This window comes from Hyperoodon ampullatus (assembly GCF_949752795.1).
Source record: "Hyperoodon ampullatus genome assembly, chromosome: 5".
NCBI classification, from domain to species: domain Eukaryota; kingdom Metazoa; phylum Chordata; class Mammalia; order Artiodactyla; family Ziphiidae; genus Hyperoodon; species Hyperoodon ampullatus.
The window spans coordinates 105,826,787-105,847,675 of NC_136918.1; the positions used below are offsets into that span (position 1 = coordinate 105,826,787).

The 20,889-nt window shown below is 34.5% G+C and overlaps 1 protein-coding gene across 1 annotated transcript in view; it reads right to left on the bottom strand.

Moving 5' to 3' along the window:
• ZNF654 (zinc finger protein 654) overlaps positions 1-20,889 on the bottom strand; it is a gene marked incomplete at both ends in the record, with an annotated part of 91,061 nt that overhangs the window by 27,746 nt on the left and 42,426 nt on the right. Inside the window, one exon of the mRNA XM_079704785.1 lies at positions 3,984-4,065. Coding sequence (XP_079560911.1) covers positions 3,984-4,065 — 82 coding nt within the window. The remainder of the gene's footprint in view (positions 1-3,983; positions 4,066-20,889) is intronic.

Sequence of the window (20,889 nt, forward strand, 5' to 3'; positions counted from 1 at the left end):
CTCCAGCCCCTATTGTTACAAGCTTGTAGGGGGAGTGGCGTATTACTGGATAGCACTGGAAGGTCTCTCTTTTATCTCTCTCTCTCATTTCCCTATTTAATCACATTCAGTTAATCGACTGTTAATAAGTCCTCAACCTAGTTAACAGCATTTACAAGGAATTTTTTCCAAATTTTATATTATTTTTGTCATTTCATTAGGAATCTAAAATATTTAATTAACTTAATGGATTTTGGAGTGTATGAATTCAATCACGAGCCTATGGAAAGCTCACTAATGAACAGATTAAAAATAATAATGAGGTAGGGGCATCATATAAGAAATGTGTCATCTTCTTGCGTTGAGGTAAAGAAGTTACTGGAAGCCAAGTGCCAAGTAAGTAAGGTCTTAGAAGCCAGCACAGATCTTGCTCAACTTACAATGGGGTTAAGTCCCAATAAACCACCGTAAGTTGAAAATATAAGTCGAAAATGCATTTAATACACCTAACCTCCCAAACATCGTAGCTTAGCCACGCCTACCTTAAAAATGCTCAGAACACTTACATTACAGTTGGGCAACGTCATCTACCACAAAGCCTATTTTATGATAAAATGTTGAACATCTCATGTAATTTACTGATTATACTGAAAATGAAACAGAATGGTTGTCTGGGTACAGAATGGTTGTAAGTGTATTGGTTGTTTACTCTTGTGATGGCATGGCTGACTGGGAGCTATGGGGAGCTGCTGCTTGCTGCAGCTGCCCAGCATATGAGACAGTATCACATGGCATATCACTAGCCTGGGAAAAGATCAAAATTTGAAGTACAGTTTCTACTGAATGGTATGCTTTCACACCATTGTAGAGCTGAAAAATCGTAAGTTGAACCATCGTTAAGTTGGGAACTATCTGTATATGGAACATCTGGCTCTAAGAATGAAGTTTCCTCTTGGGATAAAGCGGAGGAAAAAATATCGTCAGTGGATAAGAAAAATTAATAATTTCTACTTGAACAACTCAAGGTTTAGAAAATCTGAAATTCATGAAAGAACAGAATAAGCTTAAGAGGTAGGTTTTGATCTCACTGTGAAAAACAGAAATCCGAACAGTATGACTTCAGAGTTCACACATTTCACCAGACAGGTTACAGGCCTGCCTTAGGCCTTAAGCCTGATCATTTTTCTAAGAACCATGCCAAACTGATGAACCTATATACAGCAAGTACGATCATTATCCCCATTTTACAAATGATAAAACTGACACAGAAATTATGTAACTTGCCCAAGATGACAGAGTGGCAAGCTGGGATACTCACAGTTGGAAAATGGGAGGGGAGTAGGTGGGGGAACAGATGAGCGATTAACTCAAACCCAGCAAATAATGTTAGTCCCTTGCTAACCCAAAGCGTGATCAGGGAACGGCACCATCAGCGTCACCTCAGAGCGGCTTAGAGATGCAGACTCTCAGGCCTCACCCCAGAACTACTGAGTCATAACTTGGACTTTAACAAAATCCCCAGGTGATCTTTATGTACATTAAAGTATGAGCAGCGCTGTGTTTGTCCTACTTCTTGTAGAGGAGAAAGAGCATGATCTTAAGCTGTATGAAAGATGGATAGAAATGTACCACTTGGGAACTAGGGCTTGCACCAGTAGAAAGTATTAAAAAATTCAAAAGTGACATTGGGATTGTCACTGGGTTATCAAAGGTCAGTCAAAGCCTGGAGAATTCACAAAACTTAGCAAATGTGAGGTTTTAGAAGAGTATACATGATGGACTATGTGTTGGTCTTTCCTGGGTCACTTAGGGCACATGTCTGGGAAGCACCAGCAGCAAAGCACCAGTAGCAGCAGTTCAGTTAGAAATTGGAAGACTATTCTCCACATAAAGCTAAGATGGGAACAGAAGGTGAAATCTCTCCAAGGAGGCAGGAGTTAGAGGCCCAAGAAAATTCAGAGTAGGAAGAAGCAACAGCAACAAAAGTAGTGGAAATGCAGAGATTAAAAACAAACAGGAGAAGGGGCGGGCTTTAGAATTTGAGTAGGAGATAGAAAACAATACAAAACCATGAACTCTCCCTTGAGGGATTAATTATTTTGATAACTGAATGGAAACCCTGTTCACAAGAAAAAAAGAAAAAGGATATATCCCTTCACAAATGCTATGATTTCACACATTTACAACAGAAGTCAAGTATTGTCTCTCATCTACTCTAAAAACACTTCAGTCGTTCCCATTAAAGTCATGTGTCACTTTCTAAAATACTCTTACTTTACAAAGGTTTGACTTCTTGTCTTTCTGTCTCTACACCAGAATTAAACTACACAATAGCAGGGGCTTTTTTTGTTTTTGCTTATTTTGGTTTTTCCAGAGCTTAGTGCCTAGCACACAATGGGGACTAAATAAATATTTGCTGAAGTCATAGTTCAAGAATAGATTGCCAAGAACACAAGTGTCAAAGGAAAAATGGAATGGAAAATTAAGAAGTTTTAAATACTTGAATATAGACTCTAATTAGAATGCAAGCTCCATGAGAACAGGTATTTTTACCACTTGCTGAATGTAAGGATGGATAAAGTAGAAAGTTCAATATAATGTACATAATTTCACTGATTCTAATATACATTTTTTCATATTTTTGTAACTCTGAAATCAGATTATGTTTTACATTCAATGCTATCTTTGAATCCACGTCAGCCTGGTAATGGTCATGATGTAGTTGTCATTCTGCATGCACGGACATTCAGAGACAACATGAAAACTTGCAAAAGGGTATATTGGTGACGCAGAATAAAATCCAGGAGACTAGCAGAGCACTCTCTTAACTCTTGGATATCAGATGGTATAGGAAGGGTATAGGGTAATTAATCTAATTTAACAATACCCCTGAAGCAGGAGTCAAAAGTTGATTAAACAGAACTTATTATAAAGCCAGCTTAAGCTTTTAAAAGCTCAGTACCAGTGACTTTTAGTTCTTTTATTAATTATTTTAGGAAATGCTGCATCACCAACACTTTTGATGCCACTGAAGACAAAATGGTGTAGAAAAATAGACACTGATGACTGGAAAGGAAAAGCAATTCTAGAGTAAGCTTCTGAATGTGAAGAAGTTTTAGATATACCTTAGCCAATTAAGTTTGCTTATAGTTTTCCTATTTTATGTATGTACCAGAGTGACCACTCATAAAAATCTGTTTTAATTCAGTCTAAAAGTTCTTTAAATAAACATGAAATAAAAATTCTAGGTGAGAGAAAGCACTGCATGACTTTTCTGTTACTCTGATGACTTCCTTCCTCAAGGTAGATTGCAGTACGCTGCCTGAACAACTATACCCCTAGGAGGAGCTCAAAGTGCATCTTTCTTTATTCCACCCCAAAAAAGGGCAATGAGAGACTGCCAAGGACCCATTAGTGAGCCATGGTACTACGTATTGCTTCCCAACAAAATGGTAAAAACATCCAATGTTCTTGTATCTACAGGTGAGGTCTTAGATCTTTTGTCATTCCCTTCTGGATTTACTCTTCACTCACAGAGCATGTGCAAAAAAAAAAAAATCTGCCTCCTATCTTGGGAAGGCTATTAAGAAAACAGATGAGAAAATCAGGAGACAACCAAAGGAAAAAGTGGCATGGGACAAACAGCCTGCTTCTAGTCTAGGCAAAAAGAATCCTTTTCCCAGGGCTGAGTTCTACATGGGGCTTTGGAACAAAAGCCTTTAGCAATAAAAAGCAAGTATATGTCCAAGATGCGCTTGGGAATCTATAAGGGTGGTGGCAGCAGGCTCTAGTCTAGCAAATGTGGAATTAGAATCCTCTGTATGAACTGCTTAGAAGTACAGCTAAAGATTAATTTTAAGAACTTTCTTTTTTGCCAACATAACAGAATCTTAAGCATTGCCACCTTAGTAAATATAAAAGCTTATAATCAATATACTATTTTTAGGGGGAGAATAAAGGCCTGTTTTAAATGTAGACAATATGTAAGTAGTAAACTGTTTTACCTGGAATGATCCAAGAATATCCTTTAAGGGCTCTTCATAAAACTCATCTCTTCCAAAGAACAGCAGCAACTCAAAGAAACTCCTAGAAAGAATAAGTGAATGATAACTTTCATTGCTTCTCTGAATTTTTGCCCCAATTTAAAAGTCTCAAGAGATAACAGTTACATAATATCAGATATTTAGTTTTTAAATAGTTGGCTTTGCAAAATTATATTGATCATTTAGGATTCATGTTATGTTTTCAGTAAAATTATAATAAAAAGAAATACACTGAAATTCTATTCCTATAGAATGAACAATTACGTTACTTATGTCTACCAGTGTTCACAGTGGGGGAAAAAATGCAATGGTATACCAGGTGGCAAAAATGTGGCTATACATTTAACAACGATTCAAAATGGGCACATAGTCCACCTTCACCCCAATACAATGGACCCCAGAGAAAACTCAAAATCTGATTTTTTTCAAAGAGATACAAGGGGTGGTAAAATTGGCCCAAAAATATAAGAGGCACAATGAAAATCTCGGCCAACATTTATATTATAGCAATATCACCAATTTTATACCTAATAAATGACACATGGTCCTCAAACCCTAGGCTTACCTTGATTATCCCATTTATGATAAGTTGTCCAAACTCTGTGGTTCCTCCTTTTTAAATAAATTGTTTGGAAAATACTGTTACTAAGTACTTTATGTGCCTTTAACAATTCATGAGTTCACACAGGCAGAAATATAACTTATTTCCTAATCATAAGCATGGAAAACTATTAAAAATTATTTAATATTATTTAGTAATCCTGAAGTATTACAAATGACGAATCCCTGAAAATTTTTAAATTTTATTAACCTAGAAGACTCAACTAGGAATACCTGAAGTTGTATTTTTTAAAACACTTCTGGAGCCTTTGTTTGAGGCATAATTGACATACAACAATATATTAGCGTCAGCTGTACAACATAATGATTCAACATTTGTATATATTGTGAAATGATCACAGTAAGTCTAGTTAACATCCATCACCATACATAGTTGCAATTTTTTGCTTGTGATGAGAACTTTTAAGATTTATTCTCTTAGCAACTTTCAAATATGCAACATAGTATTATTAACTATAGTCACCATGCTGTGTATTATTAATACATCTCCATGATTTATTTATTTTATAACTGGAAGCCTGTACCTTTTGTCTCGCTTCGTGCATTCTGCCTACTCCCCACCCCCCACCTCTGGCAACCACTAATCTGCTCTCTGTATCTATGAGCTTGGTATTTTGGGGGTTTCTTGGGGTTTTTTTGTCTTAAAATTCAACATATAGGTGAGCTCATACAGTACTTGTCTTTATCTGACTTATTTCACTTAGCATAATGCCCTTAAGTTTCATCCACGCTGTCACAAATGGCAATACTGCATTTTTTAATGGCTAAATAATGTTTGATTGTGTATATATACCACATCTTCTTTATCCACCAATCCACTGATGGACACACTTAGGTTGTTTCCACATCTCAGCTCTTGTAAATAACGCTGCAATAAACATGGGGTGCATATGTCTTTTTGAGTTAGTGTTTTCATTTTCTTTGGATAAATACTGAAGTGGAATTGCTGGATCATATGATAGTTCCAATTTTAGTTTTTTGAGGAACTTCCAGACTGTCTGCACCAATTTACATTCCCACTAACAGTGTACAAAGGTTCCCTTTTCTCTGCATACTTTCCAACATGTGTTATTGTCTTTTTACTTTTTGCCTTTAATCAAAGCAAATCACTAATAAAGACAACTTTTTAAATACAAATGCAAATGCAGAATATAACTGAGAATTTTAAAATTATATAAAAGACCTAGGTTTTACACAATAATTACAAAGACCCTTCTAAATACAGTATAGTAACCATACTCCATAAACTGATACATTTATAAATTTGACTACTTAAAATTTTTAAATGTCAACAGAACAAAACCACATAAAAGCAGTCAAAAGCAAAATGATACACTGAGAATCTTTGCTGATTTCCTTAATTAAAAAGCTTATACAAGTAATTTTTGTTTTTTTAAAAAAAGTTAACAACCTAGTAGAAAACTGGGAGAGAAGACCACAGAAAAGAAACGCAAGTGGATTTTTTTTCAAATATGAAAAGATTCTCTACTATAATTAAATAAGTGAAATTATAAAGATGAAGTGTCATGTCTCCTATCATATTACAAAAATAAAAATGTTGATATATCCCACAATGGCTCTGAAGTACAGAAATAGGCTCTGCTATCTAGTTGGAGGGATGATAAGTGGTACTACTTTCAAAGGCAACATAGTAATAGTCAACAAAATTTTAAACGCACACATACCATTAGACTTACCATTTCCATTTATAAGAATTTAATCCTCCAAATAATAGACACATAAGTTCAAAGACACACATATATATGGATATGCATCCACAGATGGTTTGTAGCAGTAAAACAATGGAAACATACTAAATGTCTACCACAGGGGACTGGTTAAATTATAATATACCCATGAAGTGAAATATAATACAAATATTAAGGAGAATATTAGTGAGAATATATTTACATCTATATGAATAGATAAGGGGAAAATTCCAGCACATATTGTTAAACAAAGGTGGAGAAATCCATTCATTACATTATCACTGGTGTAAAGGAAGGGAGAGAGTAGAAGGCACATGTACACCAATGCATATTGCCAGAATACTAGAGGGATATGCAACAAACTGGTAAAAACAGTTGCCTTTACATAGGGGAAACAGAAACTAGGGGTCAGGGATGAAAAGGAGAATTATTTTTCATTATCAACCATTATGTATTTATTTTACCATCAATAAGTAAGTATAAAATAGCACCATCAATGTACTTCTGGAATCTTCTCTATCCCTATTAATAAAGCATTAATTCACATCTATCTCATCCTTAAACTTCTAATAGACCCTACCTCTTGTCTTGCTATTCCACATTTACCTAAAATCCATGTTCAACATGGCTGCCATTGTTATCTTCCTAAAACACAGAATGATCTACTTACAGACTTACCACTTGCTGTGTAGATTTTACCATCTAAAGCAAAGACCTTCAGCTGACACATTTGTTTTATATAGATCAAATATTTTTTTAAAATATTTTAGTTTCCAATATTTAAAAACTGTGGTATTTCAGATTAAATGTAGATTTCTCTGAGCTCTTGATAAAGAGGAACCCCTGTAACACAGAACTTGCATCTCTCCATAGCAAAATAAGCTGAGCAGCTACTGCCTTTAGTCAGGGCATGGACCTCTTTTCCAATTTGCCAGTCTCCATCCATCTCCCATTTCCCCAGCACACTGCCTACTTGACTTATTTATTACTTATTCCCATCCTATTTTACTTAGGTATTTGAGATCACTGATGAAGAGGAGGAAATTCAGATTCCTTATTTTGACATAAGAACCTTTATGTCTGATCCAAAACTACTTTTACACACATAGCAATTACCAAATTCCATGCTCAAATTGCAGCAAACTTTCCTACATAGCCTAAAATTCCTGTGTGCTTAAAGGTGTTTGGATCTGTTGCTTCCTCAAGACCTATTTATACGATTCCACCTAAGAACTTAGCCTAAAAACTCCCTTCCTTCTCTCCAGACTAATATATAGGTGATTCTTCTGTACTATCATAGTACTGTACTTTGCATATATCACTATTATAACATGTTGAAACAAGGGGGTGTTAACTTTGTACTAGGTACAATGGGGTAGAAATTGCATCATTACATTGAGTAGATAGTACTGACTGGTAGACCACTTAATTCTATTGAAGGAGGAAGAGATACAAAGGTTTTTAGTAGAAATAAAATATGTTATGGCAGTAAATTTAGAGATGAATGTGCAGATTAATATGACCTTGTAGATAATCTAAATATGCAGAATTATGTCTGTATTATGTGAACATGAAAGGGGAGCCAACATTACAAGAGATCTGTATGTGCCTCACTATCAGCTACCTCAATAACAAGGCCCAAGTCCATTATAATGACATTAAAATGAGAAAAACTACATGCAAAATAAGTAAATAATGATAAAACAATATGGTCTAGCTAACTGCCTGAGGGTAAGATTCAGCAAAGTCAACAAGTATTTACATAGTAGTGAAATCACTAAGGGAAAAACCTAGAGTATATGTAGAAGTAGAAACTTCTTGTCTCAGACCTGTTGAATTTCCTATTGCCTAGTGTAAAGGATCAACGAAATGTTTAGAGATCAAACTGTCTAGCTCTCAAGGAGGCAAACTCTACAAGATGCAGGGTAAATGAGTCCACAATAGAACAAAGTAGGACCCCAAAATACATATAGCAGTCTAGAGCAGGAAGGCCTGTTGTTGTATAATACATGAGATAAGAATAGTTAGCCATATTTAAATTGTTAAAAAACAAAGACAAAAACAAACAAAAAAAAACCCAAAACAAAACAAAACACCCAAGAGAATGATATTTCCTAACAAGTAAAAATTATGTGAGATTTAAATATTACTGTCAATAAGTACATTATTATTCAAACAGAACCACACCCATATATTTACATATTGACTATGGTTGCTTTCATACTAGATAATAGAACTGAGTAGTGGCAACAGAGACCTTATGAGTTAAGCCTAAAAATACTTGCTATCTGGCCCTATACTCACCCATGGTCTACAGACACACTGGGTTTCAATCTCAGCTCCACCATTTCCTTGATATGTGACCCTGGGCAAGTCACTTAATATCTCTGTGCCTCGGTTTCTTTTTTTGCGGTACGCGGGCCTCTCACGGTTGTGGCCTCTCCCATTGCGGAGCACAGGCTCTGGACACGCAGGCTCAGCGGCCATGGCTCACGGGCCCAGCCACTCCACGGCATGTGGAATCTTCCTGGACCGGGGCACGAACCCGTGTCCCCTGCATCGGCAGGTGGACTCTCAACCACTGCGCCACCAGGGAAGCCCTCGGTTTCTTTATTTATAAAACAGGAATAATAACTGTAGCTACCTCTTGTAAAGCACTTAAAACAATCCCTGGGGGTGCTATAGGTGCATGCTAATAATAATATAGTACTACTACTTCTATTATTAACATTGCCATCAAAGTTTCCTTCAACAATCTAAGAAGAAACCTGAGGTCTTCACAGATTTGTTCTTCTCAGCTCTGCATATGTGAATTTTGTTGATATGTATGACACCAATTTTTCCTCACTTAAATTATGAATATTTTTTAAGATATCTAACTAAATTCATCAAAATGTTTCTTTCCAAAAATTTATTATTGTATAATGTTATATTGGTTTTTAATGTTGAATGTTTCATATAGAGTTTAATGTTTGTGTAATAAAATATTTAGTATAATGCTTAATATGTCACAGTCTGTACATTAACCAATTATAGTTAATATTAGTCCAAATTATGGGTTACCTACAGTTCATTCACCTAAATTGAAACAATTACTCAAAATAGAAATACCTAGGTAAAATGATTTATATAAAAACATAAATTATTTGCAGTGGGACAAGTATATTATAGATGGCATGCCCTTTGAATTTAAAAAATTATACCTTTTACCATCATTTTTATTTGACTTTCATCAATCAGTATATTCCTATTAGCTATTTAAGTTTAAATAACTAGAATATCACTAAAGTCTCCATTTATGAAACAAACTATATTCTATCCTTGGGTTGCTTGGAATTCAGACCATATATTACAAGTGTTTACCAGACTTCACGTATATTACAAGTGGTAATAAGGTACCAGACTTCTTAAAATACAAAGGCACACATAAATAGATTGGTAATTATGACCAGAATTACTTTTCTTTTTTGGGTCTCTGAAGCAGATAAGTAATTTTCACACTAAAATACAAGAATGTGGATTTGTGCATTTATCTGCCATAGGAAAATTCCACTAAATTATGATGCTTAACTATCCAAATACAAGAAATCCACTTACCAATTTAAGCCAAAGAAAATTAGGTTTGTTCTACATGAATTAAATAAGAATAGAATGTTATTGCCCACACTTTAAACACTCATTTTTAACAATTTCTTCTACACTTACTAATTCTAAATCTTTGATCATATAGATGTTTCAACTCAGCAGTACTTAATCTTTTTTTTTTTTTTTTCCCCCTTTGGCCACACCCGTGCAGCATGTGGGATCTTAGTTCCCTGACCAGGGAACGAACCCGCACCCGCTGCAGTGGAAATGTGGAGTCTTAACCACTGGACCACCAGGGAAGTCCCAGCACTACTTAATATTAACAAAGAGCATTTACTTTGTCATACTCAAGCATTCCAATGCATTTATCTTCAAAATACTTTCTTCAGTAATGTCTTTAGTGAGGAAAGAAGAGGTTCATAGTTTTTTTTTTCAACTATATACTGATAAACTGTACATTATTTTCTCTAAAGTATGACAGAGTAGTACCCTTAGCGATTCACCATCTGAAAACAAGTAAAATGCTGGATAAAATAGCTGGCTTTTGCCTTGACTAAAACTTCAAACAGCTATACCAATATGCTCCTCCCACCAACTTCACCACATTTCTAAGACTGTTAAGGAAAACTGCCTGGTTGCATTTTGAACTACCCTGGAAAAGAAAAAAAAAAAAGAATCTAGTTTTAAAATCCTCTCATATAGGTTGTCACCTGAATTCATATTACGTTCGTGGTCCAAAAATTCTCAAGCCAAGAATTTAGCTAAGATTGGTCCTGGACTAGTAGTATCTCCAGGTACCTGCCAGAAACAAATATAGATCCTTTCTGAATATCCACTTCAAATTCAGGCCTCAATTTTTGCAAATAAATTTATTCCAAGAAAATACAAATTCACAATGTAAATAATAATGATGATGATAATAAAAACCACAGTATATAAGGAAACACAACACCATGAGCAAGAAGCAACAGAAAGTCCATGAAGACTTTATATATTTAAACCAGACCCAGAATATAAAATGAGGATAATATTAAGGAATAAAGAAATATTAAAATGATAAAAAACAATAGCAGTCAAAAAACTTATAGAAATAAAAAGTAAAATAAATGAAGTTAAAAGCCAATGAACATATTTAATTGCAGATTAGACACAGCTGAAGAAAGAACTGGTAAACAGAAAGATCTGTAAAAAAATAAAGTGCAATACAGAGAGACAAAGAAATGGAAAATACAAGCAAGAGTTAAAGACATGAGGAATGGAGTGTACAAGTCTAACATGCCTAATCATACTTCAAAAAAAAAAAAAAAAACAATGAGAGAATGAAGCTAAGACAAAAACTGGGTAAGAATTTTTCATAACTGATGAAAGATACCAATCCTCAGGTACAGGAAGCCCAGGAAATCTCAATGATTAATAAAAATAAATCTATACCTAGCTAATCACAGTAAGCTATAAAATGCCAAATACAAAGAACAATATATAAACAACCAGAGAATAATAAAGACTGTTTACAAAGACACAGGAAATTAAATTAGCAAGAAGAGTCTAAGATGCAAATTAGTAAGCATATAGGCTAAAACATTTGACAGCATGAAGCAATAAGAATAATTTCATCTGGGCTTTTAAAAGTCATAGCAAAAATACATGGCATCAATAACATTAAAGTTGGAAGGAGAAGTTTCAGCCTTAGTGTTCCAGTGTTTTTGAGCTGGAGGAAGATAAAGAGAATATAAAATATATACTTCAGTAAGTTAAGTATTAAATTCTCCTAATATATAAATTTACATACCTTCAAGTTTTTCTGAAAGTAGAAAGTTGATTACAAAGTTAATATCTAGGAAAACCATGAAATGGCATGAGCAACGAAAAGGAACTTGCCAATATTAAAACATTTTTTAAAGCCTTTATTATTCAACTAGCATTATACTGACACATCAACAAATAGCCTAATGAAATCAAATGGAATATCCAAAAATAGGACAACTGCATGTGAAAAATGAGTATATGACAAAAACAGCATCTCAAATCAGGGAAAATGTTTACTCCATATCAGGTAGCCCAATATTAAAAGACAAAATTGATTCACTCCAACTTCCAAACATAAGAAAAAATTCAAAATGGATAAAAAAACCTAAATATAAAAAATTAAACACTACAAATATCAGAAGTAATCACATATAACTTGGTTATAGAGAACTTTTTCTTAACTATGACTCAAAAGTCAGAAGCAACAGAACACTGATAAATTTTAATTACATTTTAAAATGTCTAAAAATATAAATGCCATAAGGAAAGCAAAACATAAATGAAAACACATACATTTGTAACTAACATCAGAGGAAGGGGTTAATATCCCTAATACATAAAGAGTTTATGAAAACTGAGAAGAAAAAGTCCAACTAACTTATAGAAAATGGGCTTGAGATAATATAAACAGGTAGCTCATGGAAAATGAAACAAAATAGTCTTTAAGGATATGCAAAAGGGTGTTCACCTTCACTCACAATAAGAAAAATACAAATTAAAACCACATTGACATGCCATTTATCTCCTATTAGCTTAGCAAAAAATCAAAAGTTTGACAACACAAAACTGTGGTGATGTCTGAGGTAAAGCTTTATTTTATGGGTGAGAATGCAAAATGGTACAAGCTGTATAAAGGGAACTTTCAGACTACTTAGCAAAATTACATATCTATTCATCCTTTGACACAGATTCTAGGAGCCGACCCCAAAAATCTACTGGCAAACATACAAAAAGATGTATGCCAATGGATATTACTCATAGCACTATTTGTAATAGGAAAACAATGGAAGCAATCCAAATATTTATCATTAGAAGGCATGTTGAATGAACTATGGTACATCTACACAATACTGTAAGATGTAAAAAGGAATTTGGACTATCTCTGTATCACTATGGAGTGATCTCCAAGATATAATATTAAGTGAAAAAAACAGAGTGTAGAAAAGTGTGTACCTGTTTATCTAAAAAAGGGCATAGGGGTATGGATATACATCTGTTGGAACTTGCTTTTCTTTTTTTTTTTTTTTTTTTTTTTTTGTGGTACGCGGGCCTCTCACTGTTGTGGCCTCTCCCGTTGCGGAGCACAGGCTCCGGATGCGCAGGCTCAGCAGCCATGGCTCACGGGCCCAGCCGCTCCGCGGCATATGGGATCCTCCCAGACCGGGGCACGAACCCGTATCCCCTGCATCGGCAGGCGGACTCTCAACCACTGCGCCACCAGGGAGGCCCGGAACTTGCTTTTCTATCCAACTAATTTGTTTTTAATAGGTTTAGGCAATTTACATATATTGCTTGGATTAAAACCTACCATGGGTTTGTTCTCTGTTCATTGCTCCATTTGATGCTTCTTCCACCTTCTTTTGGATTGAGTGATTTTATGATTCCATTTTATCTCCATTTTCGCTTAATATATCCATCTCTTTATTCAATGTTTTTAGTGATTACTCTAGGGTTTACTATGTATATAAGTCCTAGCCTACCTTCAAATGATATTATGCTGCTTTAAGTATAATAATCCTTGTGCTCTTTTTGTCATTCATTTAAATTTTACATGCTACAAACAATACTTCACTACAATTTTTGCTTTAATCTCAGCACTTAGAAAATATAACCCATAGGCTGGCTGCCAGTTTCTGTAAAAGTTTTACTGGAACACAGCCACATGCATTCATTTATGTTGTCTATGGCTACCTTAGTGCTACAAGAGCAGAGTTGAGTAGTTACTCTATGATCTGCAAGGCTAAAGTATCTGGCCTTAAAAAAAAAAAAAAAAAAAAAATGTTTGCCAACCCCTGCATTAAACAGTTATGTTTCACAGTGACTAAAAATTTTTTAAATTCAATTTTACATTTACAGTTGGCTCTTAAACAACATAGATTTGAACTGTGAAGGTCCACTTATATGCAGATTTCTTTCAATAAATATGTACTAAAGTACTATGCAATCTGTGATTGGCTGAATCCATGGATGCAGAATAGCAGAAATGGAAGCCTGACTGTAAAGTTCTACATGAATTTTCGACTGTGTGGGAGGTTGGTGCCCCTAACCCCTCCACCATTCAAGGGTCAACTGCATCTTCAAGTTTGTACCGTTTTCAGATCTCATTTCTTTAGGTAGATTTTCTGTCTGGCATCATACTTGTGCTGATTTTTTTTGTAGTTCAGGTCTTCTGGGAATAAAGTCTTTCAGTTTTTGCTTCCGTGAAAACATCTTTATTTCTCCCTCTCGAATTGATAGTTGAAAGAATTGTTCTTTCAGCACTTTAAAGATGTCACTTGACTGTGTTCTGGCTTGCATAGTTTCTGAGATGCCTGCTGTAGCTTTCTAAATTAGGTAATGTCTTTGTTCTCTGGTGGCCTTCAAGATTTTCTCTGTGATTTTTTGAGTTTGAATGTGATGCATCTAGGGGACCTAGGTGGTAGTCTGAGAGAGTTTGAAATTATCCTGTTTGTTGTTCTGAGTTTCTTAGACCTGTGGTTTAACATCTTTCATTATATTTGAAAAATTCATGGCTACTATTTTATACTTCTTCTGCCTCATTTTTCTTCTCTTTCTGGGATTCTAACAGACATATGCTATACAATTTCATATTTTCCCAATGCTCTTAGATGCTCTGTTCTGTTTTCTTCTCTTTTTCTCTTTGTCATTTAGTTTGGGTAATTTCTTCTGACCTATATTTGAGTTCATTCATTCTTTCCTCAATTGTGTTGTGTTGACTTTACTGATGAGCACATCAGAGGCACTCTTCATCTGTTACTATATCTTTTATTTCCAGCATTTCCATATGAATATTTCTTAAAAAGTGTCACAGCTCTCTGCTGAAATTCTCAATATGTTCAACCATGTTATCCATTTTTCCCACTAGATCTTTATATCTAAATTTGATTCTACAAACTGCTTTGTCTCTTGATAGTGCATTTCTTTCTTTCTCTTTTTTATGTGTCTATAATTTTTGACTGAAAGCTGGACTTTATGATATATGAAAGTATAAACAGATGTTAATAAAATTGGTGCCTGGAAACAGACAAGCCTTTTCTCCTGCTAGCCTTTACTGTTGGGCATTTAAATAAATCTACTCATGAGTTAAGTGAGTTTGTGTTATTGCTATCATGTGGGTTGTTGCTATCATGACCTTCAGTGCACCACTGTCTTCAAATTCCTCCCCTGTTATATTGTGTTGAGGATGGAGCCTGGGCTGCCAGATAATATTTTAGGCTTTCTGGGCCACATTAAGTCTCTTTCACATTTTTTTTTTAACACCATTGTTTAAAAATATAAAGACCAGTCTTAGCTTGGGAGCCATATTAAAAACAAAACAAAACAGAAACAGCCATGGGCAGCATTTGACCCCATGGGCTATAGTCTGCCAACTCCTAAGGTAAAGAATAATCAGGTTAAGCAGAGAAATGGAGGACATAAAAGACTCAATTAAAACTTTCATAAATAAAAAAATACAATGTCTGAGATGAAAAATACATTGTATGGGATTAATGTCAGATTAGACTCTGCAGAGGATAAAATCAGTGAAAACAAGGTATAGCATTACTAAAACAAAACACACACAAAAAAAGACGGAAAAAAATGAACAGAACAATCAGTCAGGTGTGGGTCAACTGTGGATTCCCTTCAAGTGGTGTCCTTTAAGAAAACATAATGGTGACTTCTTAAAAAATTGTTGTTTTTTACAACTGAAAATAAAATTTATTTGTAATATTTATTTAATTCATTTTAAGAAAGGAAATACATTTTTACATAGTCTTGTGAAATATCTATAGATACATGTTTTTTCTTAGCTTTTTTATCAGTTGTCTAAATAGTGAATTCTGAAAATTCTGACAAATAAGCAATGTAGGATATAATTTATGATACTCCTGTGAAAGACCTCCATAAGTTTCCACCTTACTTCTTTTTTTTCCTAAAAAATTCTTGAGAAAATTTCCCAAATTTGGTAAAAAAGTACAAATCCAAAATTCCAAGAAGTTTAAGAGTAAGAAATGTGAGAGATATTACACAAGGAAAATTACAATCAAGTTTCTTAAAACCAGCAATAGATTCCAAAAGATACCAATAAGAAAATGAAAAGACAAGCCACAGAATAGGTAAAAGTATTTACGAATCATAGATCTGACAAAGAATGTGCAATCAGAACATATAAAGAACTCTTACAACTTAATAAGGCAAACAATCCAATTTAAAAATGGGCAAAGATTTGAACAGACATTTTACCAAAGAAGATACGCAATAGCATATAGGTACATGAAAGGATAGTTGCCATCAACAGTGCTGAGGAAGTGCAAATTAAAACCAAAATAAGATACCATTACACAACTACTGGAATAGCTATCATGAAAAAGACAAATAATCACAAGTGTTAGTGAACATATGGAGACACTGAAACCTTTCTAGATAGCTGGTTAGAATTTTAAATGGTGTAGTCACTTTGGAAACAGTCTGGCAGTTCTACGTTAAACCGAAGTTAAACATAAACTTATCATAGCATCTAGCAATTCCATCCCTAGGTATCTACTCAAGAGAAACAAAAACATTTGTCCACTTGTACACAAATGTTCATAGCCAAAAAACTGCAAACAATCCATATATCCATCAATTGCTGATCGTAAAAACAAAATGTACTATATCCATTACAATGGATTACTATCCAGCACAAAAATGCATGAGCTACTGATAAGTGCTAAAACATGAATGAACCTCAAAAACATTACTCTAAATGAAAGTACTCATATGTAAAAGCCTACATGTTGTGACATATTGTTTACATAAAATGTCTAGGTATAGAAACTCTATTAAGATAGAAAACAGATCAGTAGTTGCCTTGGGCTGGGAATTGTCTGGAAGTAAGTATGAGGGGTATTTTAGAGGTGGAGAAAATGTAGTAATACTGGATTGTGGTGACGGCTACACAACTTTATAAATTTACTATAAATCATTTAATTACACTTAAACTGCATGAACTTAATGACATGGAAATTATGCCTCAATAAAGCTATAAAAGAAAGATAACTAGCAATGGGTAAAGAGTGTGGAGGTATAGATGAAAGAAGACTGATAACATATTGATAATTATTGAAGCTGGTGATGGGTAAGGGCAGTTCATTATACTATTCCTTCTACTTCTGTGTAGGTTTGAAAATTATAATAATTTTAAAAATTTATAAAACAATGCATTGACAAAGATGTAGGGAAACAGGTCCTCTCTTATATGGCTGGCAATATTGTAAATTGCCTCAACTTCTACAGGGAAAATTTGGCACTCTCAAAATGACAAACCTAAGACTCTTTGATCTAGCAATTCTACTCCCAGGATACCTGTACAATATACAAAACTCCTTGCACAGGTTTACCTCAGATATTGCAGATTCAGGTCCAGATCACCACAATAAAGCAAATATTGCAATAAAGACACATGAATTTTTTGGTTTCCCAGTGCATATAAAAGTTATGTTTACACTATACTATAATCTATTAAGTGTGCAATAATATCATGTATAAAAAAGTATATACCTTAATTTAAAAATGCTTTCTTGCTAAAAAGTGCTAACCATCATTTGAACCTTCAGTGAGTTGTAGCAGTAACATCACAGATCACTGATCACAGATCAAAACAAATGTAATAATAATGAAAAAGTGTGAAACATTATGAGAATTACCAAAACATGATGAAGAGACATGAAATGAGCAAATTGTGTTGAGCACCAACAGACCTGCTCAACGCAGGGTTGCCACAAACCTTCAACTTGCAAAAAACACAGTTATCTGCAAATCAAATTAAGCAGAGTGCAACAAAACAAGGTATGCCTGTACATATTCCAAGTGCCACTCATACGTGGCAATTCATTAAAATTCAAGATTCATTATTGTTGAGAACAGCAATAGATTGGAACATAATCTAAACACCCATTAATAGAGTACCAGTTAGTTAAAATTTTTATATATCCATAACAGTTAAATACTCTACAACCATTATAATGACTGATGATAGTTTTTCTATGATGGGGAAAAATATCTGAATGAAGATATCTGAATTAAGAAAGAGTATAAGACAGTGCGCACACTACACTAGCATTTTTGTAAAATGGAGGAAAAGGAAACATGATTTTTTTTCTTGTACATGCATAAAATATCTCTGGAAGGAAACCCAAGAGAACAATTACACTGTTTGCTTATGGAAATGGAAACTAAATGGAACTAAGCACATTTCCACTGTAAACGAAATTGAAGGATGTAAATTGAACAATATCTCCTTGTATGCTCACCATCATTTCTGAATTTTGAAACACTAACATGACTGTTACCTACTCAAAAAAAAAAAAAGAAAAGAAAAGAAAAAGTGATAGAGAAAATCTTAAAAGCAGCTTCCCAAAAGGGCACATTATATACAGGGAAACAAAAATAAGGACAGCAGACTTTTCATCAGGAAAAAAAAACTGCGCAAGCCATAAAACAGTGGATGGACACCTCTGAAAGTACTAAGGATAAAAATCCTGTCAATCAAAAATTCAATAATCAGTGAAAATATCTTTCAAAAACAGAGGTCTCTGACCTCCAAGACAATCAGCACACCACAGAATCATATCCATCTCACTGCTGACAACCTTGTGATGAACCTACAGGATGAAAGTTTCACCCAAGAAAGTGACAGCTTTATAAAGGGTAAGAATTGAACCTAGTGACCAAGAACTCCTCCCCCAGAGAAGAAATGAATCTCTTTCTCCCTTGGTGTTTGAGGAGCCAGCTTGGGGTCCAGCAAACCCCACCCTGACCCCAGTATCATGTGATGGTCCCCTCTGCTCCAGTCCTCCCAACCCTTCTTGGATGAATGAAAACTGACCCATTTTCAGGGGAATGACTTTCCTCCTCACTATGTTGGCGTGAGGTATTGGAACAGTGTGTGATTTTTCAGTGGTTTCCGACACTGTTGGTTCCTCCCTTGAGGTTGGGAGGCAATAACTACCATCCCAGGACTTCTCAATACATTTTTATTACTTAAACTGATGGGGGAAAATACCCCAGAGATCTCTGTCAGTTATGCAGAAGCCAACAGGTTAATGGTTAAGTTTGATCAAGGGAGGCAATGGTAGAAAACTGAAAGTTAGGAGGAAGGGAGGAATAAACGGTCTTTTCCCCCTGCCCTTCTTCTTCTGGGACCTCTTTAGCAGTAATTATATTTCTTCCGAGGTCTCCTCTCACACAAGTCAATGCTTCTTCCCCTCATCAACCATTTCCAGTCCCCGAGTTCTAGTATTCCATCCTTGTGCCTTTGTCCTTTTATTTCCAGGACTAACAGCGACTTACCTACTAGTTGCTAAGTCTAGGTTCATCATCCTCTCCTTGGTCTATTCTCTCAGATCTTCTAACAACTATGAAACTGGTTCTATAAATTAAATTAAATTCTCTCTACTGAATTACCTAGCATGACTTACATTTTCCTAATGACATCTTGATTTAAATAACCTATAAAACTCACCCATAACTTATAAACTTATCTCCACCTATAAACCTATCTTAATCAAAAAGAAAGTAAAAAAGGAAACAAAAATAAACGTGATTATTCCCTATAAGACCAGCAGGAAATTATACTCCATCCCCCCAGTTCCAAAATTAGAATGGAAAACTTTTTCAAAAGTTCATGGTTTAAGAAAAATATAACCAATAAGCTACAGCCAAGATGAGTCACATATTTGTTTTTATTAAATATTTAAAAAAATATAAGTTTGCCTTGGTACCTTCATCCTAGGAAAAATTTTTAATTGCAATATAATTTACATATAACATTATATTAGTTTCAGGTGTACAATAATTTGATACTTGCATATATTACAAAATGATCACCACAACAAGTCTAGTTAACATCCATCATCACATATAGCCATAATATTTTTTCCTATGATAAGAGCTTACAAGATCTACTCTCTTAGCATCTTACAAATTTACAATACAGTATAATTAACTATATAGTCGCCAAGCTATACATACATTCAATGACCTATTTATTGTATAACTGGAAAGTTTGTACCTTTTAACCACCTTCACCCATTTGGCCTACCCCCAACCCCCACCTATGGCAACCACCAATCTGTTTTCTGTATCTATGAGTTCAGTTTTGTTTTCTTTTCTTTTAGTTTCCATATATAACTGAAATCATTAGGGTATTTGACTTTCTCTGACTTATTTCACTTAGCATAATAACCTCAAGGTCCATTCATATTGTCACAGATGGCAAAACTGCATTCTTTTTTATGGCTGATAATAGTCATATATATATATATATATATATATATATATATACACACACACACATACACATACATATCACATCTCTTTATCCTTTCATCTATCAATGGACACTTAGGTTGCTTCCATATCTTGGCTACTGTAAATAGCAATGAACATAGGGTTGGCAATATCTTTTTGAGTTAATGTTTTTACTTCTTTCATATTAATACCCAGAAGTGAAACTGCTGTATCATATGGTAGTTCTATTTTTAACTTTTTGAGGAACTTTCACAGTAGCACTTTCCATAGTGGCTGCACCAATTTACATTCCCAAAAACAGTGCACAAGGATTCCCTTTCTCCACATCCTTGCAACGCTTACTACTTCTTGTCTTTTTGATAAAAGCCATTCTAACAGGTGTGAGATGACAGCTTATTGTGGTTTTGATTTGCATTTCCCTGATGATTAGTGATGTTGAACACATTTGCACATACCTCTTGGTCATCTGTATGTCTTCTCTGCAAAACTGTCTATTCAGATCTGCCCATTTTTTTTAATCTGGTTGTTTTTTGCTATTGAGTTGTATGAGTCTTTATACTTTCTGTATTTTGGATATTAACCCCTTATCAGATATATAATTTGCAAATATTTTCTCTCATTCAGTAAAATTGCTTTTCATTTTGATGGTTACC